Raw genomic sequence first — 23,289 nt, forward strand, 5'->3', positions numbered from 1 at the left:
TAAGATAAAGACAAAAAAACCAACAGGGCCCACAGAAACCTCTGTTCAGAGCATAAGGGTATTGTGTGGACTCCACCCTCTGTATGCTAACCTATAACACTGATATGGCTGTTTACACTGGTTTATGCTTCTTTAAACTAGATAAGACCACGTTGTCCTTTGAAACTGTGCTTTTCTAAAACCAGAAAATACAAAACACAAACCAGTAAGGAAAACAATACAATTTTACAATATCGTTTTTCCTAATCCCATAGATAATAAACTGTGCTAATAACACATCAAATACCTGTATTTTTCCTCTGACAAATGTGTTTATGTCATTTTCATTTTCAAAGATAGACAATGTTTGTAGTAAATTCTGCTCAAGCCATTCCCAGTGCTCGGTTATCTCTTTTCTTGAACAACCTAAGGTAAGACCAAAATAAATTACAGGGGATATCTTACTTCTTCATCATGAAGCAAAATTTTTATTGTTTTGCTAGTATGAGCCACAAGATGGTGCGTTAAAAATATTAATCAAGAGAGCTGCAAAGAAATGCCCACTATAAATGCTGAAGTAAACCAGAATAGAAGAGTAACTTCATTCAACAGAACATCACAGCTTATCTTATATGCAATGAGAAATCATGGTATCCTGGTATTGAACAAGTCAGGGTTCTTAGGCCAGATTATTTTTCCATACCTTACTTCTCCTACATTTCAGGAAGAACAGATTGAAAAAATCTGGTACTCAGTGTAAATAACTTATGGCTCCCCACTGTGTTGAAATCAAGTAAACTTGCTCAAAACCAAGTTATTGTTTCTTGGGAAGCAAAGGTTTTTAATTACATAGACTCATAGAATTGGAAGAGATGACAAGAGCCATCCATCCAACCTCCTGCCATGCATTTGGTGCCATGAAAGGAAAGGAGAAAATGCTGAGATCTGATTGATCACTTAGTAGGTAAAAAAGGTAAAGATTTCCCCTTGAGATTAAGTCTAGTTGTGTCCGACTCTGAGGGTTGGTGCTTATCTCCATTTCTAAGCCGAAGAGCCGGCATTGTCCATAGACACCTCCAAGGTCATGTGGCCAGCATGACTGCATGGAGCACCGTTATCTTCCCATCGGAGCAGTACCTATTGAGCTAGTCACACTTGCATGTTTTCAAACTGCTAGGTTGGCAGAAGCTGGGACTGACAGCAGGAGCTCACACTGCTCCTTGGACTCGAACCTGCGACCTCTTGGTCAACAAGTTTAGCAGCTCAGCAGTTTAACCCACTGCGCCACTGGGGGCTCCAATGGGAGAGTATAGATTATACTATAGTCTCACATTAAGAAAAATTGGGTTGTTGTAGGTTTTTCGGGCTATATGGCCAAAAACAAGAGAGAGGCATTCTCTCCTGTTGTTTCGCCTCCATCTATGGCAAGCATCCTCAGAGGAAGTTAGGTCTGTTGGAACTAAGAAAATGGGTTTATATATCTGTCCCACCCTGGTCATTCCACAGGTATATAAACCCATTTTCCTAGTTCCAACAGACCTAACTACCTCTGAGGATGCTTGCCATAGATGCAGGTGAAACGTCAGGAGAGAATGCCTCTAGAACATGGCCATATAGCCTGGAAAAGTCTACAATAACCCGGTGATTGTGGCCATGAAAGCCTTCGACAATACATTACGAAAAATGTTACAAAGCATATTCCATGTGTCAGTGGTACTCAAAATGGTGATTGCTGGCATATTCCAGGAAAGAAAAATGTGCTTGTACCCAACATGCACAAATGTAGTGCTGATCCCTGTTAAAATGAGAGGGAAAATAACTGCCAGTGCCCCACACCAGATAGCCTGAGAAGCCCTTCAATGTATTACTGAAGAGCTTGTTGTGACAGTGCCAGACAGACAAAGCTACGTGCAACTTGCAAGTCAATTATTTCCTATAAACTAAATTATAAAACACCGCAGAGAAATCACTTTCATGGAATTGTAAGCATAAGCTTATCTCAGGCACAGTTCTGCTGATGAGGAATGAGATCATTTTGTGTGGCTGCCAAGGCAGCATGGCATTTCTTGCACTGCACTTTGAACACAAATCATATCTGAGAGCCTACATTATTTTAGCAATGACAGCAAAGGCTCATATATGATCATCATACTGGGTTTTGCTTGAGATTATGCTATGCAAATGTATTGCTGTAACTTCATATGTGGTTTAAAGGCTTTCTGTAGCTTTTTTTTAACACACCTACCGAGAGCCATAAAATAACAGATAGGCCTTGCACTTAAATCAAAATCTCTGGGGAGATGCCATGAATAAATAAATAAGCAAAGCAAGCAAGCCAAGATTCTGCTGGATAATTGTGCTGATGCAACTATGCTAGTGATGGCCGAAGCGTAAGCGCCATGGAAAGTAGACCAAGGGTGCATCTACAACAGTGGTTCTCAAACTTCCTAATGCTGTGAACCCTTAATACAGTCCCTCATGTTGTGGTGACCCCCCAACCATAACATTGTTTTCATTGCTACTTCATAGCAGTCATTTTACTACTATTATAAATCATAATGTAAATATCAGATATGCAAGATGTATTTTCATTCACTGGACCAAACTGGGCATATATACCCAATACGCCCAAATGTGAATGCTAGTACGGTTGGAGGAGGATTGATTTTGTAATTTGGGAGTTGTAGTTGGTGGGATTTATAGTTCACCTATAATCAAAGAGCATTCTGAACTCCACCAGCGATGGATTTGAACCAGATTTGACACACAGAACTCCTATGACCAACGGAAAAACACTGGAAGGGTTTGGTGGGCATTGACCTTGAGTTTGGGAGTTGTAGTTCACCTATATCTGGAGAGTACTGTGGACTCATGCAATGGTGGATCTGGACCAAACTTGGCACGAATACTCAATATGCCCAAATGTGAACACTCGGGAAAATAGATTTTGACATTTGGAGCTGTAGTTGCTGGGATTTATAGTTTATTACAATCAAATAACATTCTGAACTCCACCAATGATAGAATTGGCTCAAACTTCCCACATGGAATCCCCATGACCATCAGAAAATACTGTTTTCTGATGGTCTTTGGTGACCCCTCTGACACCTCCTCGCGACCCCCTTAGGGGTCCCGACCCCCAGGTTGAGAAACACTGATCTACAACCTTATCCTGCAGTCATCTTTTACATTACATTACTTCTGAATTGTCGAAGGCTTTCATGGCTGGAATCACTGGGTTGTTGTAGGTTTTTCGGGCTATATGGCCATGTTCTAGAAGCATTCTCTCCTGATGTTACGCCTGCATCTATGGTAAGCATCCTCAGAGGCTGTGAGGTCTTGTGAAAATGCTATTTTACCTTCGAGAACACCTTTCTAAGTATCTCTAGGTTCAGCAATGTGATTCTATGGTTAACTTCTGGATTATGCCTAATGTTCTAGTTAGGAATCTTTTGGTCCTTCAGTGCAACTCTATAGTCAACGTCTGCTGGTGGTTGACTATAGACACATACCAGAGGCATTAAAGATTCCTAGAGAGAACATATTAATCAAATCCATAAATAATCAAATCCACAACAGTTAAAACTTCAAAAAGGTGGAAGACTGACTGCAGTGATATTCTGTCTCCACCACACAGCCCATAATCATGGAAGTAATAGAAAATGTTCCTTGCAAAACAATTTACATTCTCTCTCGTGGCCTTATATTGAAGCATAGTGCTTATTTTGGGGAAAGTAACTTGATGTTATAATATGCCTTCAAGAGTGGTGGAGGGGGACTAAAATGATCAAGGCTCTGGAAAACAAGCTCTATGAGGAGCAGCTTACAGAGCTGGGCATGTTTAGCCTACAGAAGAGAAGGCTGGGAGGAGACATGATGGCCATGTATAAATATGTGAGGGGAAGTTATAGGGAGGAGGAAGCAAGCTTGTTTTCTGCTGCCCTGTAGACTATGACATGGAACGATGGCCTCAAACTACAGGAAAGGAGATTCCACCTGAACATCAGGAAGAACTTCCTAACTGTGAGAGCTGTTCAGCAGTGGAACTATCTGCTTCTAGGTGGTGGATGCTCCTTCTTTGGAGGCTTTTAAGCAGAGGCTGAATGGGCATCTGTCAGAGGTGCTTTGAATGTGATTCTCTTGCTTCTTGGCAAGGAGTTGGACTGGATGGCCCACCAGGTCTCTTCCAACTCTATGATTCTATGATTGCCTCTGCCATATAGTGAACCTATCACAGCACTTCCAAAGCAAGATTTATTGAGAGATTTTTTGCCACTATTTTCAAGATTGTGACCTGCAGGATATCTATTACATTTCAATGAGGAACCAGTATTATTGAATTTATGGTATTTTATTTCCATGGCTAAAAACGTATGTTTTGTGGACAGCAGTTCATTTCACAGATATTATGAAGTGTTTCTAAGTTGGTTGAGCAGCTTAAGTATCCTGCCAAAGTTGGAATGGACCTGGTGGCACAGCAGGTTAAACCATTCAGCTGATGAAATTGCTGACTGAAAGCTTGGTGGTTCAAATCCGGGGAGCAGGGTGAGCTCCTGCTGTTAGCCTCAGCTTCTGGCAACCCAGCAGTTCAAAAACATGCAAATGTGAGTCGATTAGTAGGTACCGCCTTGGCAGGAAGGTAATGGTGCTCCATGCAGTCATGCCAGCCACATGACCTTAGAGGTGTTGATGGACAACATCGGCTCTTCGGCTTAGAAATGGAGATGAGCCCCCCCCCCCCCCCCCCCAGAGTTGGACACGACTAAATTTAATGCCAGGGGACACCTTTACTTTTACCTTAAGAGCAACAGCCATAAACACTGCGCTACTACTGAAATGTAAGTAGTCCATATGACAATAAAGATGGGTCACAAAATCCTTTTTCCGCCAAAAAGTTAGTTCACGCATGTAAGCACTATAAAAAGCTTTTGTCCGTATTCAAGGCAGAGAAGATAAGACATCAGCAAACTTTTTGATCAATTCTTGTTCAGGTGTTTCACCCTGTAATCAGTCTTTGAAGTTCTTTTGTTCAAATAATGGCTCTCCTGAGGTCAGACACGGAGTCAGGGTTGTGGGAGATAGGAGTGTTTGTCCATTCGTCAATAAAAGAATTCAAGAATCCTGTCTCCTTGGGAACTTGGTCAAGCTACTGAGATTCTGAGGTAGGAATCCTATCCTCTTGAAAAAGCAACACCCATTAACTTAAGTCTAGCACTGGAATGGGGGGGGGGGTGTTCTTTCCAATCTCCTTGCCCTCTGTCCCTTTTAAATGTGTTTATGAGCGATTGATATAGGAGGGAAATTGTCACCTCCTTCCAATTCTGCCAGTAGAATGGATTCTTCAGATCTTGACCTCGTCACCAAGGGAGGAATCTCAGGACAAGATTAGTCTTGAAGTGGATATGTGTACACAGACATGTTACTATGTGTTGATGCCCCTTCTGCAGGCTGCTGTTATAGACTGGTCAGGGGTCCATCTGATCCGTTTCTCCCTTCCTCCTCCCCATTCAAACTTCACTAGGTCCTATATTTTGGCCATGAAGTCCCAGGATGGGATGCTTTTGACCTGACAGCAGATTTAACAGGTTTTGCAGATACATTACACACACATATACATATATAAACATGCTTCTACAGTATTATTACAGAGACATAATAGGAACCCCCGGTGGCGCAGTGGGTTAAACCCTTGTGCTGTCAGGACTGAAGACTGATAGGTCAGAGGATCGAATACAGAGAGAGCCCGGGTGAGCTCCCTCTATCAGCTCCAGCTCTCCATGTGGGGACATGAGAGAAACCTTCCTAAAGGATGGTAAAACATCAAAAAAAAATCTCAGTGGCCCCTGGGCAATGTCCTTGGAGACGGCCAATTCCCTCACACCAGAAGCGACTTGCAGTTTCTCAAGTCGCTCCTGACATGGAAAAGAAAACAACAACAACAGATACATAAAGAGAAAGGAAATATTATCGCGGAACACAAGGTTCTGAGTAGGAAAGTTACATTTCTGCACTAAGATCCCAGAATAACCATTAGCTATGTTGACATGCAGATTATAAGAAGCAAAGCTCTGGGAAAGAATGCATGTATTCATGTCCCATTGGCGTGATGATGATGGCCATTTTAAGATTTACACATTACATCCTCACCAGGCTATACTGATTCCTTTGGCATAACCTGTCTTGCTTTCAGGAGCCTACAATGCAATGCAAAAAATCCATTTAAGTAGAATCTGTTACTTTTCAACCTTACAAGGAAACAAAACTCAATATGGCTCATAATTTAAAATAATTACAAAACACACCACAGTTTACAATATGCAACAATATCAATAAATCCAACGGCCAGTTACAGTAACAAGTTTCTGTTGGCAGAAAACATCCCCCACACTGGCTGATTGCAGTGTAGTCTTTCTACAAAATAGGTATCACAATGGAGAAGGCCTACCTCTTCCAAATGAATATCAGTAAGCAATTGTACATTATGCAAAGTCTGCCCCACAGAATATAAAGACCAGGATAGCCTAACCTTGAGCTGAACTGGTATGAGCTTTGTAAAGAAAGAACAATATTTTTTAACATGGCTTAGTAGATAACTGGCAGCCACTTCAGGAATCATATATACAAAGTAGAAAGCTCAACTGATCTGTCAAGCCACCTCATTTTGTGCAAGTTGCAGCTTCTGAATGAATCTCAAGGAAACCTCCATAAAGCACACCAATTCTTTTGGTCACATAGGCATATAGCCAGGCTAAGCCTGTTAAAAAATGGTCATTGTGGGAGACTGTCCACACTGTAATGTCATATAATGGAACAATATAATGCAGACTGATTGGCTTCTTAATATTTTCTGGTCTACTAATTATAAAATCAAGACTAAGATGTAAACTTAGAAATGTTACTTTTTTTGGATTAAATCTACCAGAATTCCCTGGTCAAGAATTCCCTGGCCATACTGGTTTGAAGATTCTGGGTGTGGTAATCTACAAAAGTAACTCTTCCATTCTTTGGCTAAGACTAAATGCAGGACACTGACATTTTAAAAATACATAAAATTGATACTCTGAATGACAGTTTGCATACTTACCACAGGCAATAGTCCAATATATCATTGAGTCTGGAGCCTGGTACAGAATTCTATACGGTGCCACTCTTGCACTTGAATCTAGTACAACATCAAGAGTTCCCACAAGGAGACCTGCAGAACAAGAAACCCATCGGTAAATACTGCTGGTGTGGATGACATAAAACTTGTAACACAACATTCTTCTAACAAAACAGTATCAAAGGTACGTGAAATATATAGTGGACTCAAAACATGAGTACCAGCATGCACATGATTGTTAGCCCTGGACATGAATGCTATGTAATTAATATGTGACTCTGAATTGGTTGAGTAGCTAGGAAAACAAGCTAGAACTGAATTCTCATTCTGTGTTGAGGTATAACAAGCTATGATCTAAATAAGCTCATAAGACAAAGACCTAATGGTTTTGAATAGTGTTTTGCAGCCGGGTAACAAGCCATGGTTTGCTTACAGAGCAGATTCAGATACAAGAATTCAGCAAATCTGTTTTATTCTCATGTTCAAATACCATCAATGCAAATAATGTTGATTAAAACACTCCTCTGTGCCTAAAAAAGGTCCCCCTGCCCATGAATATACACTTTTATCCTTAGTACCTGATAACTGTGTGAGAAACATAAAACCAATTCAACCAGGAACACTGGTGTAGAAACTATTACAATAAGCTGAACTAATGTGCAGAAGGAGTGGCCAATTCTGCACCACAATTGCATAAATCTGGAACTAGATATAATGCCAGTTTGAGACAACATAGTGTCCGTTTATGCATTGGTGGGTTGGTGGCTTAGGGACTGGTGAAAGGAGCAATCCTTTTTGCAGCAGTTTTGAACTGTTTGATAGCATTTGGGGGTCAAAGGCCAAGCCAATTAAACTGGGGGGGGGGGGAGGCTTCTGGCCGATTGCAAAAATGGAAGAAACTGCAGAAGAGTTCCCCATACCTGCAGTACAAACTGCTCCTCTGTTGGTGCTTAAACAAGTGCTTATAAAACAGTGCCAGTAGGTAGGTACTTTCCTTCAGCTCACTATTGTTCAAATCCAACCTAACAAGGTGTGGTTGGATGAAGCCACAGATACAGAAGCCATGGAATGTTGACCACAATCATCATCATCACCACCACCATCATCATCACCATCATCATTTTATGCAAACACATTAAAGATGTCAAGACACATACAACCAGAACTGCTTAACTAATCACAAACTGTTTCTCAGACCTTGACTTTTTTATATTGGTAACCCTCTTGCTCCCATGGGACCCATGATGGCTCAAGAACATATATACAGGCATATGGATCAAGCAAATTGATCTGATCTGAAATTGCTATTATTTCTGCAACTACGAACCATCCATGAATGAAGCTCTTCCCACTTGAATGGGTGGGGCATAGAGTTTCAAATGATTACGGCAATATGCCTCCCACAGCACACAAATAGCCCTAACTTCTGTCATTCACAAGATGGCAACCCTTCAACATAAGGCTTTTTTTCATTCTGCAATTCAGCAAGACTGAACCCATAACTGTGGTGCAGTATATGTTTCAACAGCATTATGGCATTGATCCAACAATACCAAGGAGCATTCGTCATTAGTACCAACAATTTGAGGAAAACAGACTGTTTATGTAAGGTAAAGAGCTTGTACTACACTGCTGTGAAATTGGGTCCATCATTTTGAAGCACTTTGTACACTACAATCTCTTTTGGTTACTATGGAGTCAAAACTATAAAGCAATATTTTCCTCCTCATAATTAAAATCACACTGTTAATAACCAGTTAGTTGAGCTTTCTCCTCTGGAACTGTATCTGTGTTCTTAGTCCTTTGACCAGGAATAAATAATCCCTCCTTTCCTCTCATTCTATCCATGCCATTAACCTTCTCCCCTTCTCTTTAGTCTCAGTCAATAAGAGAAGCATAGTCTACACATTAACACACTGAATTGCATTCTGTTCCTAAATGAACACTGAATAATAAATAATTGAGAGTCATTTGAGACATTGACCTTCCTTGTCATGTAGCTTCTGTGGCCTTCATTGTTCATGAAGAAAATGCTTCAGTGAGCATTTTTTGGACATTTCCTTGTCAAGTTATACCTGTAGCCAAGAACTACCTGTCATGAATACTTGAATTGTGTTCTTTTGATCCATATTCCTCTGGATATATATAGTAAGGACAATTAGGTGGTCTTAGCTTCACTGGTTACAGACTTCTGAAACAGGTTCTCAGGGTGCATGGAAGTTGTGGAGGGTAAGACCGCCAGCAAATCTGATGGAAGAAGTGGGAAACCAGCTTAAGTATCCAACTGGATACTGGTCAAGGAGAGGAAAATTTCCAAAATAGCAGCTCAAGTCTGTCTGAATCTTAGGTCACCCTTACACACATAATTCAGGAGAAGAAATAGCACATGTCATAGAATCATAGAATTGGAAGAGACCTCGTGAGCCATCCAGTCCTGCCAAGAAGAACAAAAATCGCATTCAAAGCACCCCAACAGATGGCCATCCAGCCTCTGTTTAAAAGCCTCCAAAGAAAGGACTTCCAACACACCCCAGGGCAGAGAGTTCCACTGCTGAACAGCTCCCACAGTTAGGAAGTTCTTCCTAATGTTCAGGTGGAATCTCCTTTCCTGTAGTTTGAAGACATTGTTCTGTGTCCTAGTCTCCAAGACATGGAACAAAGAACAAAGTAAACATGCCTGCACCCTCCTCCCCATGACTTCCCCTCACATATTTATACACGGCCATCATCATGTCTCTTCTCAGCCTTCTCTTCTGAAAACATGCCCAGCTCTTGAAACCACTCCTCATAAGGCTTGTTCTCCAGAGCCTTGATTATTTTAGTCGCCCTCCTCTGGACACATTCCAGCTTGTCAACATCACTCTTCAACTGCGATGCCCAGAATTGAACACAGTATTCCAGATGTGGTCTGACCAAGGCAGAATAGAGGGGTAGCATGATTTCCCTGGATCTAGACACTATACTCCTATTTATGCAGGCCAAAATCTCATTGGTTTTTTTAGGTGCCACATGACATTGTTGGCACATGTTTAACTTGTTGTCCATGAGGACCCTAAGTAACTTCCTATGGTGTCACAATAACTTTAAAAACACTTTCTATTTTATACCTCAACTCTTTTGGTATGACCACACTGCTGTTTTGTTATGGCTTGTGCCTACAAGTCATTTCTGAACTATGGCAACCCTAACACAGGATTTTCATGGCTAGATTTGTTCGGAAGAGGTTTGCCATAGCATTTCTCTTAGGCTGAGAGAATGTGATTTACGCTAAGTCAACTAGTGGGTTACATGGCTGAGCAGGAATTTCCAAGTAGGGAAACGGAAGGTTTTGGAGAGGTATGAAAAAGTATCTGCGTGCTGATACTCTCTCAACTCTTTCTTGAAAGGACTTTCAGATTCTAGGGGCAGCTGCTGAGAAGTCTCTATCACACAATTCTACTAGTATGGCTATGAAGAGGACATGATTCAAAGAAGGGCCTTTCTTTTGCTTTGGTTCAAAAAAGGAGATATAGTCTGTCAAGATTGCCTGGATCAAGGTTTATGGGGATTTATACAGTATCAACCAATGCTACACAGAGACAATATGATAGGGTAGCTGGAGATATGAGAACCTCCAGACGGATAGGAGCCAGTAGCATTTATAAAAAGGCACTGTGCAACTCGTACGGCTTTTCCTCCTCTGTGGATCTGCTATGGGAAAGGAAGGAGAAAAGAATAGAAGATGCTTTGGAGGAACCCAGAAAGATTACAAAAGGAAAATACATTCTGTAACAGAAAGAGAGCTCAATAAAATTCCATGAATGAGAAGGAAGGACAATGACAACATTCAGTCTTTATCTAGAAGGACCTTTTGAAGGATCCTATGCCATATAAAATTGAAAAAAGGATGGGGCTCCAAGAGAACCAGTAATAAAGCCTGCCATGCATGAAATGGAAAAGGAAACATAGCAGATATAACCATTTGTGAAGTGGATGTTGGCTGAAATGAAATGTCACACTGCCATATCTGTGTTTCCAGAATTATTTTCTGTGACAGCACAGAATGAGAGTGAGATTGAGGGGATAGATTTCTTCTCCACAAACACTTAACAGATCTTTCAGACACATTTAGACAACAAATCCTGAAAAAAGTCTCCAGTTCCATTAAAAAAAAAAAAGATCACCCCATGGGCTGTCAGTCAATCATTCTTCAGTCAGAACTCAGCTATGTATTATTAACTGCTACATTTCCCCTTCATTCTCCATTGATGTGTATGGCCACTACATTATACTATTGCACTCCATCTTCTGTTAAGTTTGCACTCTGCTCATTTTATATTCTTCTTTGCTTCCCTCCTTCTTGAGACCTCCACTACCCATTCCAGCACTTTACTTTCTCTGTATAGTTCTACAATTTGAAAACATACCCTTAAATATTTAAGTGTGCTATTAAGATCAGTAAATAAAAAAGATATTCTTACTAGGCAATGTTGTTCAAACCATTTCCAAATTATGGTGATCCTAAAACAACTTTCAATCATATGCTTTTTGTTTTGTTTTGTTTTGTTTTTTGCTAATGTTTGTTTGGAGGGGATTTCCTTTGCATTTCTCTGAGGCTGAAAGAATGTGACCTCACCAAGGTCACCCATGGCTGAGGGTTTTTGAACTTTTGTCTCCAGAGTTGTTGTCAAATACTCAAACAAGTGTGCCACGCTGCTTCTATGTCTGACTACACAGCTCATGTGTAATGTGAAACTGCTGCAGCTTTTGAAAGCTCTAATTTACTCTAAACCACTACTGCAGTGGTTCTCAACCTATGGGTCCTCAGGTGTTTTGGCCTACAACTCCCAGAAATCCCAGCCATTTTACCAATTGTTATGATTTCTGAGAGTTGAAGGTCGAAACATCTGGGGACCCACAGGCTGAGAATCACTGCACTATGAGATCAGAACTTAAACAAGCATCTTATTTACTTATTTATCTGCTTTATTTTGATCCTACTTTTCTCCCAATTTAGCAGTGTTTCTCAACGTTCCTAATGCCCTGACACCTTAATACAGTTCCTCATGTTGTGGTAACCCCCAACCATCAAATTATTTTTGTTGCTGTTTCACAACTGTAATTTTGCTACTGTTATGAATTGTAATGTAAATATCTGATATGCAGGATGTATTTTCATTCACTGGATGTATTTGGCACAAATACGCAATATGCCCAAATTTGAATACTGGTGGGGTTCAGGGGGATGGGATGGGATTGATTTTGTGATTTGGGAGTTGTAGTTGCTGGGATTTATAGTTCACCTACAATCAAAGAGCATTCTGAACTCCATCAACGATGGAATTGAACCAAACTTGGCACACAGAACTCCCACGACCAAGAGAAAATAATGGAAGGGTTTGGTGGGCATTTACCTTTAGTTTTGGAATTGTAGTTCACCTACATCCAGAGAGCACTGTTGACTCAAACAGTGATGAATCTGGACCAAACTTGGCACGAATACTCAGTATATCCAAATGTGTACACTGGTCGAGTTTGGGGATAATAGGTAGTGTGCCAAGTTTGGTGCAGATCCATTGAGGGCTGGGTTCAGAATACTCTTTGATTGTAGGTGAACTATCCATCCCAGTTACTACAACTCCCAAATGCTGAGGTCTATCCCCACCCCCCACCCCCAGCAGGAGCTATAGCCGTTTGTGGAGGCAGGAGCTTGTCTGTGTAAGTGGGCACTCCAGCCACATACACACATGTTAATATGTGTATGTAGATATAGATGTAGATTTGCACATACATACTCTGCTCTTTTCCCAGCGAAGGACTCAAAAGTATCTTGCAAAAAATTAGAAAAAGTGATGCAATTTTTGCCAAAAAAGAGTATTCAGCTGGCTTACTAAATACAATAAAAACTCACAGGATTTGTAACAGGAAGTGCTTTGATGAGAAATAATATTCCCATCTGGTGTAAATAGTTAGTCACAACAGGGAGCTCCAATAATAGGGATGTGACTTTTAATGTGTTTGGAGGTCACCTCAAGCAACAACAAAGCACTAAGCTTTAGTGCATAATAATTAGGCAAGAACAACATGGGGCACCAATTAAACATCAGAATTATCTACTGAAATATCAGTAGTCTCTACTGATTCCCTTTACATGAAGGGTTGGCATTGTGTAGTCCTCCAAACAGTGATGTACTATAACTCCAAGTATTTATTACCATAGGCTGTGCTGGATAGGACTGATGGGAGTTGCAGCCCAAGATCACCTGGAGGATTATAGGATTCCTATCCCTGGTATACAATGAGGAGAACAGCCAGATTTTGATTAGCCTACTGCAGAGCTGCTCTTGTTTTAAGAATGTGTTATGTTCTTTGTTTGTCCTATTTGTACCTGAAGTGAACGATATTCTTTTCACCACAATGTGTTAATACTTCAAGATGCTTATTATGTATATACAAATGGATAATCCCAGTTGCCCCGTTTCTTTCTGTGGTTTTGTGTGGCCCTCAATCCATATAATGGAGGCATACTATTTCTCTTCACATCACCTTATCTCTTTCTGGCACTACTCAAGGCCTGTCTGCCTTTCATTTCTTTTGCCCATAGCCCTCTTGTTCATTTCCTGCAAAGAAGGAAAGAGAAATGGATAAACCGAGGGACCAAGCCAAGCTGCTTTACCTGTACCTTGTCACCACCCCATCTTTTTTCTACCTTGGGTAGTTGTATCACTTCTCCAGCATTGAGTCCTATAATACTTCAAAAGATAATGCTATCTGCCACAGTTGTTTCCATTGAAATTAACACTGCATTAATTAACTAAGGCAGTGACATCTCTGGACCATCCCGTTTGGATATCAGCCAGCATGTCAAAGCCTTAAATCAAGAAATAGTTTTCTATGTTCTACAGAGATATTTGCAGGAACACCTCAGCAAGCAAGAGTCCAAAAGTGGCAAGCCCACCACCTCGATCCATGGCTGCTGCCAAATGAGAGACTCCCTCCTGGGCACATAGAAGACTGGGCAACTTAGAAGGTGCTGAACAGACTGCGCTCTGACACCATGAGATGCAAAGCCAATCTTAAGAAATGGGGCCACAAAATGGAGTCCACGACATGTGAGTGTAGAGAAGAGCAAACCTCAGACTATCTATGACAATGCAGCCTGAGCCCTGCCACATGCACAATGAGGGACATTTTTATAGCAACACCAGAGGCACTCCAAGTGGCCAGCTACTGGTCAAAGGACATTTATTATAATGCCAAGTTTTTAAACTTGTGTTTCTTAAATACAGGGTTAGTCAAAATGCATAGGCCAATAAGCCATTCAATTGAATGGCTTATTGGCCTATGCATTTTGACTAACCCTGTACATCACAACTGTACCCTTGGCTTGCTCCTGATACGATAAATAAATAACACGGCATTGCAGCAAGAAGTCTGTACTCCTACAGCTGCTCCATGAATATTTTCTGTCTGTCATGGCTTCCAGAGTCTGAATTATTCTGTGCTTACCCACCCTATTCCTGTTCACACCCTTAATTTCTTTTTTTTCAGTAGTAAGTGCCTATTTATGTGGTAATTAGAGTTTGGTTTTGGTAAAGGCAAGGCTAATGGCACCAACAGTAGCTGCCCTGTATGGCATGGTTCACCTGTCCTGCCCCGACATCCTTTTGTTGGAAGGAGGAGGAGAGATCAAGTCTCCTTAGGGAAAAGAAGAAGTTCATATCAATACTTGCCCTCCATTTGGAGCATAAATGGTGGAAGAAAATGGGCAGTGGAGAGAAATAATAACAGCTGTGTTCAAGGAAACTTTGAGCAGGAGCAACAAGAAATGTCTTGCTGCAGTGACCTCTGAGTTAATGCCTTTTTGAGAGCAATGTTTATGTTTCTCTTGGTTGAAGGTAGAAGGTGCAGGGAATATCATAGAAAAAGCACAAAAATCAAATTCAAAGCAACACAGAGAAGCATATCCAAGATCCATCAAACAGCTGCATGCAAGAGTAATTTGCACACTACCAGAAGAGCTCCTGTGGGCGAAATGGTAAGGCGACATGCCAGGATTAAGATACAATGCACATGTCCCACTCAGAATAAAAAAAAAATCAAAGAGTATGCTTTGCCAGTATAACATATTGCTATGTGTCTTCAAGTAAATTCTGACTTAATTTTACCATAAGTTGTTCTTGGCAAGATTTAGTCAGTTAAGGCTTTCCACTGCATTCCTCTGGATCTGAATTCCACTGCATTCCTTTGAATTGCCCAAAGTCACCCAGTAGGTCTCCATGATTAAGCAGGGATTCAAACCCTCATCTTTTCAAACCTTTAGCCAACACTGTAATACGTTTGCTCTCCACTGGACATGTAGTGCTGTAGAAAATGCTAGACTTCACTATGCGTCATGACACTGTTATCCTAGCACTCCAATCAAAATGGGAGAAGAAAGCCTCCTTATATATATTTGAATAAATAGAATTTCATCATGGGCTCCTTCAGATGTCCAACAGTGCTGATAAAAAATTGGGCTGATCTGTTCCTCTTTGTGATGATTATGCCTGAACCCAAATCCAATCATATCAGGTTGCAATGTTCAGCAGGAGGTGAGCAACTGCAGAAAGGAGAGAGTTTTAGTTCCCTCCCCATCTTCCTCCATCTAACATTTTACCAGGGACAACCCAGAGTTACTGCAGAAATTGAAGCACAGATCATCAACAGCAAAACTCTTGTTTACATAGAAATCTTACATGATAAAGAATCAACAACCATAGTGAACCATAGCATACAGAATTACCAAGAAATGAATTATCAAGAAATGGTGGGACCCCCAGTGGCACAATGGGTAAAACCCTTGTGCCAGCAGGACTGCTGACCAAATGGTCGGCGGTTCGAATCCGGGGAGCAGGGTGAGCAACCATATGTCAGCTCCAGCTTCTCATGTAGGGGCATGAGAGAAGCCTCCCACAGGATGGTAAAACATCCGGGCATCCCCTAGGCAGTGTCCTTGCAGATGGCCAATTCTCTCATACATGAAGCAACTTGTAGTTTCTCAAGTCGCTCCTAACACACACACACACACACACACACACACACACACACACGCCAAGAAATGGGAGCATAAAAATGAAGCCAGATGCAATTACACTATTCATCCCATGAGCATGATGCTCAAGATAGTTCACATACAGAATTATAGCACATATTCTCGGAAGGTCAAACCTACAATCTGGCTTTATATAGGTCTACGCAAAAAGCAATCCCACTGTTTTTATTGTACCCTGCCCCCAGCCTGCATCTTTCCATTTTCATTATGTTGATATGTTTTATTAATGGGAAACCTTGTTTTATTAAAAAATTCTGTTCAGTTTAAAATGGAACTGATATTTCCTACTCACACTTCAGCAAACAATAAGACACAGTAAGTGAGAAATGTGAAAAAAATGTTTTGTTTTTAAAAAAATTATTATTAGCTTGAAAGGTCAAAACCTGCTTCAAGATTTGACAGGAAGATGCTTGCTGTCTGCTTTCCTTTAGTTTAAAAATGTGTTTGATATGGGTCAAGCTCTCTTTATTCCCAAGCTGTATTTTAAAACAGAAAGTCTACTTTAAAGATGATATATTTTCACCCAGTATAGGCTTTATGAACTAGTGCCCACTGTGGTCCAATAAAGCTGACATCAAATAAAGCTTTTTAGTCTTCAAGGTATCACACTTGTTTTTTCTGCAATAGACTAACAGAGGTACTGGCCTCTATTAAAAGATGGTGTTTATTTGTTACTAGCTTGGGGACCCGGCGCTGCCCGGGTTATTAGAGAAAGTGGGTAATGGCGGTTCTCTATGCCAAGTTTGGTCTTTATTGGTCATTGGATGATGGTTGTATTGTTTTCAGGAAGTGAGTGAAGGTACTTGAAGTGCCATCATCCATGGTCCACCCTTCTCCAAACAGCAGCAGGATATAGAGTGGGTCATGGGGGCCTCTGTGTGCCAAGTTTGGTCTTTATCAGCCATTGGATGAGGGTGGTAGTGGTTTCAGTAAGTGAGTGAAGGTAATGCAAGTCCCATCATTCAAAGTCCATCCTCCTTCAAACTGCAGCAGGATGTAGAGTGGGTCATGGGGGCTCTGTGTGCTAAGTTTGGTCTAGATTGGTCTATGGATGAGGGTTGCAGCAATCTTGGGAAGGGAGTGGAGGTACTTGAAGTCCCATCATCCACGGTCTGTCCTCCTCCAAACTGCACCAAGATGTAGAGTGGGTCATGGGGGCTCTGTGTGCTAAGTTTGGTCTTGATCAGTCATTGGATTAGGGTCGCAGTGGTTTCAGTAAGTAAGTAAACGTACTGCAAGTCCCATAATCCATGGTCAACCCTCCTCCAAAACTGCAGCAGGCTGTAGAGTGGGTCATGGGGGCTCTGTGTGCCAAGTTTGGTCTAGATTGGTCTATGGATGAGGGTTGCAGCAATCTTGGGAAGGGAGTGGAGGTACTTGAAGTTCCATCATCCATTGTCTGTCCTCCTAGAAAGTGCACCAGAATGTAGAGTGGGTCATGGAGACTCTGTGTGCCAAGTTTGGTCTTGATCAGTCATTGGCGAGGGTCTCAGTGGTCCCAGGAAGTGAGTGCAGTGACTGCAAGTCCCATCATGCATTGACAAATTCTTCCAAACCACACCAGGATGTAGAATGGGTCATGCAGGCTCTCTGTGTAAATTGTGGTGTTGACCCATCATTGTTGGCAGTTGTAATGGTCGTAGGAAGGGAGTGCAGGTATTGCAAGTCCCATCGTCCATGGTGCATCCTCCTTCAAACTGCACCTGGATGTAGAGTGCGTCATGGAGACTCAGTGTGCCAAGTTTGGTATTTTTTGGTATTTGGATGAGGGTTGCAGTGGTCTGATGAATTGAGCAATGGTACTGCAAGTCCCATAATCCACGGTCCATCCCCGGCCAAACCACAGCAGGATGTAAAGTGGGTCATGAGAGGTCTCTGTGCGTAGTTTGGTCCTGATCAGTCATTGGATAAGGTTAACAGCGGTCTCAGAATGTGAGTGGTGGTACTGCAAGTCCCATCATCCATGGTTCATCCTCCTCCAAACTGCAGTAGGATGCCGAGTGGGTCTTGTGTGCTCTGTTTGCCAAGTGTGGTCTGTCTTGGTAATTGTCTGACTCAGCCCCCTCTGGCCTTTCCTTTCCTCTGTCATCTCGGAATCTTGGAATTGAGGCTGGCCAATCAGAGACCATATGCAAATTTCCTTCTCATGTCCCCGTTTCTGCCATGAACTCTTTTCTCCACCAGGGGCTCCTCTTGAAGCTGGCCAATCAGAGACCATATGCAAATAGCACCACTGCGGCAGCCAATCCGAATGTTGGAACTTTCAGGCTGGCCAATCAGAACGCTGCCACATATCCCTTCCACCCTTCCGCCCGCCGCCCTTCCTCTGTCCGATACAAACAAACACTCTTCTTTATTATATACTAGCTTGGGGACCCGGCGTTGCCCGGGTTATTAGAGAAAGTGGGTAATGGCGGTTCTGTATGCCAAGTTTGGTCTTTATTGGTCTTAGGATAACGGCTGCATTGTTTTCAGGAAGTGAGTGAAGGTACTTGAAGTCCCATCATCCATGGCCCATCCTCCTACAAACAGCAGCAGCATATAGAGTGGGTCATGGGGGCTCTGTGTGCCAAGTTTGGTCTTTATCAGTCATTAGATGAGGGTGGCAGTGGTGTCAGTAAGTGAGTGAAGGTACTGCAAGTCCCATCATCCAAAGTCCATCCCCTTTCAAACTGCAGCAGGATGTAGAGTGGATCATGGGGGCTCTGTGTGCCAAGTGTGGTCTTGATTGGTCATTAGAAGAGGGTTGCAGCAATCTTCGGAAGGGAGTGGAGGTACTTGAAGTCCCATCATCCATGGTCTGTCCTCCTCCAAACTGCACCAGGATGTAGAGTGGGTCATTGAAGCTCCATGTGCCAAGTGTAGTCTTGATTAGTCATTGGTGAGGGTCTCAGTGGTTTCAGGAAGTGAGCAAAGGTACTGCAAGTCCCATCATCCATCTCCAAAGTTTTCCAAACAACACCGGGATGTAACGTGGGTCATGAGAGGTCTATGTGCCAAGTTTGATCTTCATCCGTCATTGGATGAGGTTTGCAGAGGTCTCAGAATGTGAGTGAAGGTACTGGAAGTTCCATCATCCATGGTCCACCCTTCTCCAAAACTGCAGCAGAATGTAGAGTGGGTCATGGGGGCTCTGTGTGCCAACTTTGGTCTTGATTGGTCATTAGATGAGTTTTGCAGCAGTCTTGGGTTGTGCAGGTACTTGATGTCCCATCATCCATGGTCTGTCGTCCTTCAAACTGCTCCAGGATGTAGAGTGGGTCATTGAAGCTCCATGTGCCAAGTTTAGTCTTGATGAGTCATTGGCGAGGGTCTCAGTGGTCTCAGGAAGTGAGTGAAGTGACTGCAAGTCCCATCATCCATTTTCAAATTCTTCCAAACCGCACCAGGATGTAGAGTGGGTCATGCTGGATCTCTGTGTAAATTGTGGTCCTGATCCATCATCGTTGGCAGTTGTAATGGTCTTAGGAAGGGAGTGCAGGTATTGCAAGTCCCATCGTCCATGGTGCATCCTCCTTCAAACTGCACCTGGATGTAGAATGCATCATGGAGACTCAGTGTGCCAAGTTTGGTATTTATTGGAATTTGGATGAGGGTTGTAGTGGTCTGATGAATTGAGCAGTGGTACTGCAAGTCCCATAATCCACGGTCCATCCCCGGCCAAACCACACCAGGACGTAAAGTGGGCCATGAGAGGTCTATGTGCGAAGTTTGGTCCTGATCAGTCATTGGATAAGGTTAACAGCGGTCTCAGAATGTGAGTGGTGGTACTGCAAGTCCCATCATCCATGGTTCATCCTCCTCCAAACTGCAGTAGGATGTAGAGTGGGTGATGGGGGCTCTGTGTGCCTATTTCGGTCTGTATTGGGAGTGTTCTGACCCAGCCCCCGGCCTTTCCTTTCCTCTCTTTGTCATCTCGGAATGTTGGATTTGAGGCTGGCCAATCAGAGAGCATATGCAAATTTCCTTCTGTCATGCCCTGTTTCTGCCATGAACCCTCTTCTCCACCAGGGGCTCCTATTGAAGCTGGCCAATCAGAGACCATATGCAAATAGCACCACTGCGGCAGCCAATCCGAATGTTGGAACTTTCAGGCTGGCCAATCAGAACGCTGCCACATACCCCTTCCGCCCTTCCGCCCTCCGCCCTTCCTCTGTCCGATACAAACACTCTTCTTTATTATATATACAGACTAGCTTGGGGACCCGGCGTTGCCCGGGTTATTAAAGTGAGTAATGGTGGTTCTGTATGCCAAGTTTGGTCTTTATTGGTCTTTGGATAACGGCTGCATTATTTTCAGGAAGTGAGTGAAGGTACTTGAAGTCCCATCATCCATGGCCCATCCTCCTACAAACAGCAGCAGGATATAGAGTGGGTCATGGGGGCTCTGTGTGCCAAGTTTGGTCTTTATCAGTCATTAGATGAGGGTGGCAGTGGTGTCAGTAAGTGAGTGAAGGTATTGCAAGTCCCATCATCCAAAGTCCATCCCCTTTCAAACTGCAGCAGGATGTAGAGTGGATCATGGGGGCTCTGTGTGCCAAGTGTGGTCTTGATTGGTCATTAGAAGAGGGTTGCAGCAATCTTTGGAAGGGAGTGGAGGTACTTGAAGTCCCATCATCCATGGTCTGTCCTCCTCCAAACTGCACCAGGATGTAGAGTGGGTCATTGGAGCTCCATGTGCCAAGTTTAGTCTTGATTAGTCATTGTTGTATGCCAAGTTTGTATGCCAAGTTTGGTCTTTATTGGTCTTTGTATAACAGCTGCATTATTTTCAGGAAGTGAGTGAAGGTACTTGAAGTCCCATCATCCATGGCCCATCCTCCTACAAACAGCAGCAGGATATAGAGTGGGTCATGGGGGCTCTGTGTGCCAAGTTTGGTCTTTATCAGTCATTAGATGAGGGTGGCAGTGGTGTCAGTAAGTGAGTGAAGGTAGTGCAAGTCCCATCATCCAAAGTCCATCCCCTTTCAACCTGCAGCAGGATGTAGAGTGGATCATGGGGGCTCTGTGTGCCAAGTGTGGTCTTGATTGGTCATTAGAAGAGGGTTGCAGCAATCTTCGGAAGGGAGTGGAGGTACTTGAAGTCCCATCATCCATGGTCTGTCCTGCACCAGGATGTAGAGTGGGTCATTGGAGCTCCATGTGCCAAGTGTAGTCCTGATTAGTCATTGGCGAGGGTCTCAGTGGTCTCAGGAAGTGAGCAAAGGTACTGCAAGTCCCATCATCCATCTCCAAAGTTTTCCAAACAACACCAGGACGTAACGTGGGTCATGAGAGGTCTATGTGCCAAGTTTGGTCTTGATCCGTCATTGGATGAGGTTTGCAGAGGTCTCAGAATGTGAGTGAAGGTACTGGAAGTTCCATCATCCATGGTCCACCATTCTCCAAAACTGCAGCAGGATGTAGAGAGGGTCATGGGGGCTCTGTGTGCCAACTTTGGTCTTGATTGGTCATTAGATGAGTTTTGCAGCAGTCTTGGGTAGTGTAGGTACTTGAAGTCCCATCATCCATGGTCTGTCGTCCTCCAAACTGCTCCAGAATGTAGAGTGGGTCATTGAAGCTTCATGTGCCAAGTTTAGTCTTGATGAGTCATTGGCGAGGGTCTCAGTGGTCTCAGGAAGTGAGTGAAATGACTGCAAGTCCCATCATCCATTGTTAAATTCTTCCAAACCGCAGCAGGATGTAGAGTGGGTCATGCTGGGTCTCTGTGTAAATTGTGGTCGTGATCCATCATCGTTGGCAGTTGTAATGGTCTTCGGAAGGGAGTGCAGGTATTGCAAGTCCCATCGTCCATGGTGCATCCTCCTTCAAACCGCACCTGGATGTAGAGTGCGTCATGGAGACTCAGTGTGCCAATTTGGTATTTATTGGTAATTGGATGAGGGTTGCAGTGGTCTGAAGAATTGAGCAATGGTACTGCAAGTCCCATAATCCACGGTCCATCCCCCGGCCAAAACACACCAGGACGTAAAGTGGGTCATGAGAGGTCTATGTGCGAAGTTTGGTCCTGATCAGTCATTGGATAAGGTTAGCAGCGGTCTCAGAATATGAGTGGTGGTACTGCAAGTCCCATCATCCATGGTTCATGCTCCTCCAAACTGCAGTAGGATGTCGAGTGGGTGATGGGGGCTCTGTGTGCCAAGTTTCGTCTATATTGGTAGTGTTCTGACCCAGCCCCCGGCCTTTCCTTTCCTCTCTTTCTCATCTCGGAATGTTGGATTTGAGGCTGGCCAATCAGAGAGCATATGCAAATTTCCTTCTGTCATGCCCTGTTTCTGCCATGAACCCTCTTCTCCACCAGGGGCTCCTATTGAAGCTGGCCAATCAGAGACCATATGCAAATAGCACCACAGTGGCAGCCAATCAGAACGCTGGCACATACACTTCCGCCCTCCACAATTCCTCTGTCCTTCCCATACAAACAAACACTCTTCTTTATTATATATACAGATATAGATATAGATTGAAAGTAGAATACTATTGACAAAGAAATATCCCTGGCACATTTAACCCCAAACAGCAAAGAAGTTGTATGAAATTCTTTTAAAGAAACTATTTGGTACATAAACTATTCATTATTAAAATAACAACATCAACAATATTGTCATTATCATTGTCATTATCAACATCAACAATGGGTTATAAAAGGCTATTTAACATTTTTTGATATTTTTTCATGTCAGGAGCAACTTGAGAAACTGCAAGTCACTTCTGGTGTGAGAGAATTGGCCATCCGCAGGGACGTTGCCCAAGGGACTTCTGACTGTTTTGCCATCCTGTGGGAGGCTTCTCTCATGTTCCCACATGGGAAGTTGTAGCTGACAGATGGGAGCTCAACCCACTTCCCGGATTCGAACCGCTAACCTTTTGGTCAGCGCTCCTTCCGGCCCAAGGGTTTAACCCATTGTGCCACTAGGGTCTCCATTTTTTTTAACATGACACAACACTATTCAGTTGATCTAAGTGATTTTAATATTTGTGCATATTTATAGTTAATGTCCTGGCATTGAATGTTTGCCGTATATATGTTGTACTCCACCCTGAGTTCCCTGCGGAGTGAGAAGGGCAGAATATAAATGTTTAAATAAATAAATAAATAAATATTCATACATAATGTGCCCACCTATCACAATCA

General features: G+C 42.8%; 1 protein-coding gene across 1 annotated transcript in view; it reads right to left on the reverse strand.

The window, feature by feature from the left end:
* TBC1D9 (TBC1 domain family member 9) overlaps positions 1–23,289 on the reverse strand; it is an 84,857-nt gene that overhangs the window by 42,207 nt on the left and 19,361 nt on the right. The window contains exons 2-3 of the mRNA XM_060778913.2: positions 7,064–7,174; positions 287–405 (exon numbers count right to left, since the gene is read on the reverse strand). Coding sequence (XP_060634896.2) covers positions 287–405; positions 7,064–7,174 — 230 coding nt within the window. The remainder of the gene's footprint in view (positions 1–286; positions 406–7,063; positions 7,175–23,289) is intronic.

The sequence above is a fragment of the Anolis sagrei genome, chromosome 5, assembly GCF_037176765.1.
Source record: "Anolis sagrei isolate rAnoSag1 chromosome 5, rAnoSag1.mat, whole genome shotgun sequence".
Taxonomy (NCBI): Eukaryota; Metazoa; Chordata; class Lepidosauria; order Squamata; family Dactyloidae; genus Anolis; species Anolis sagrei.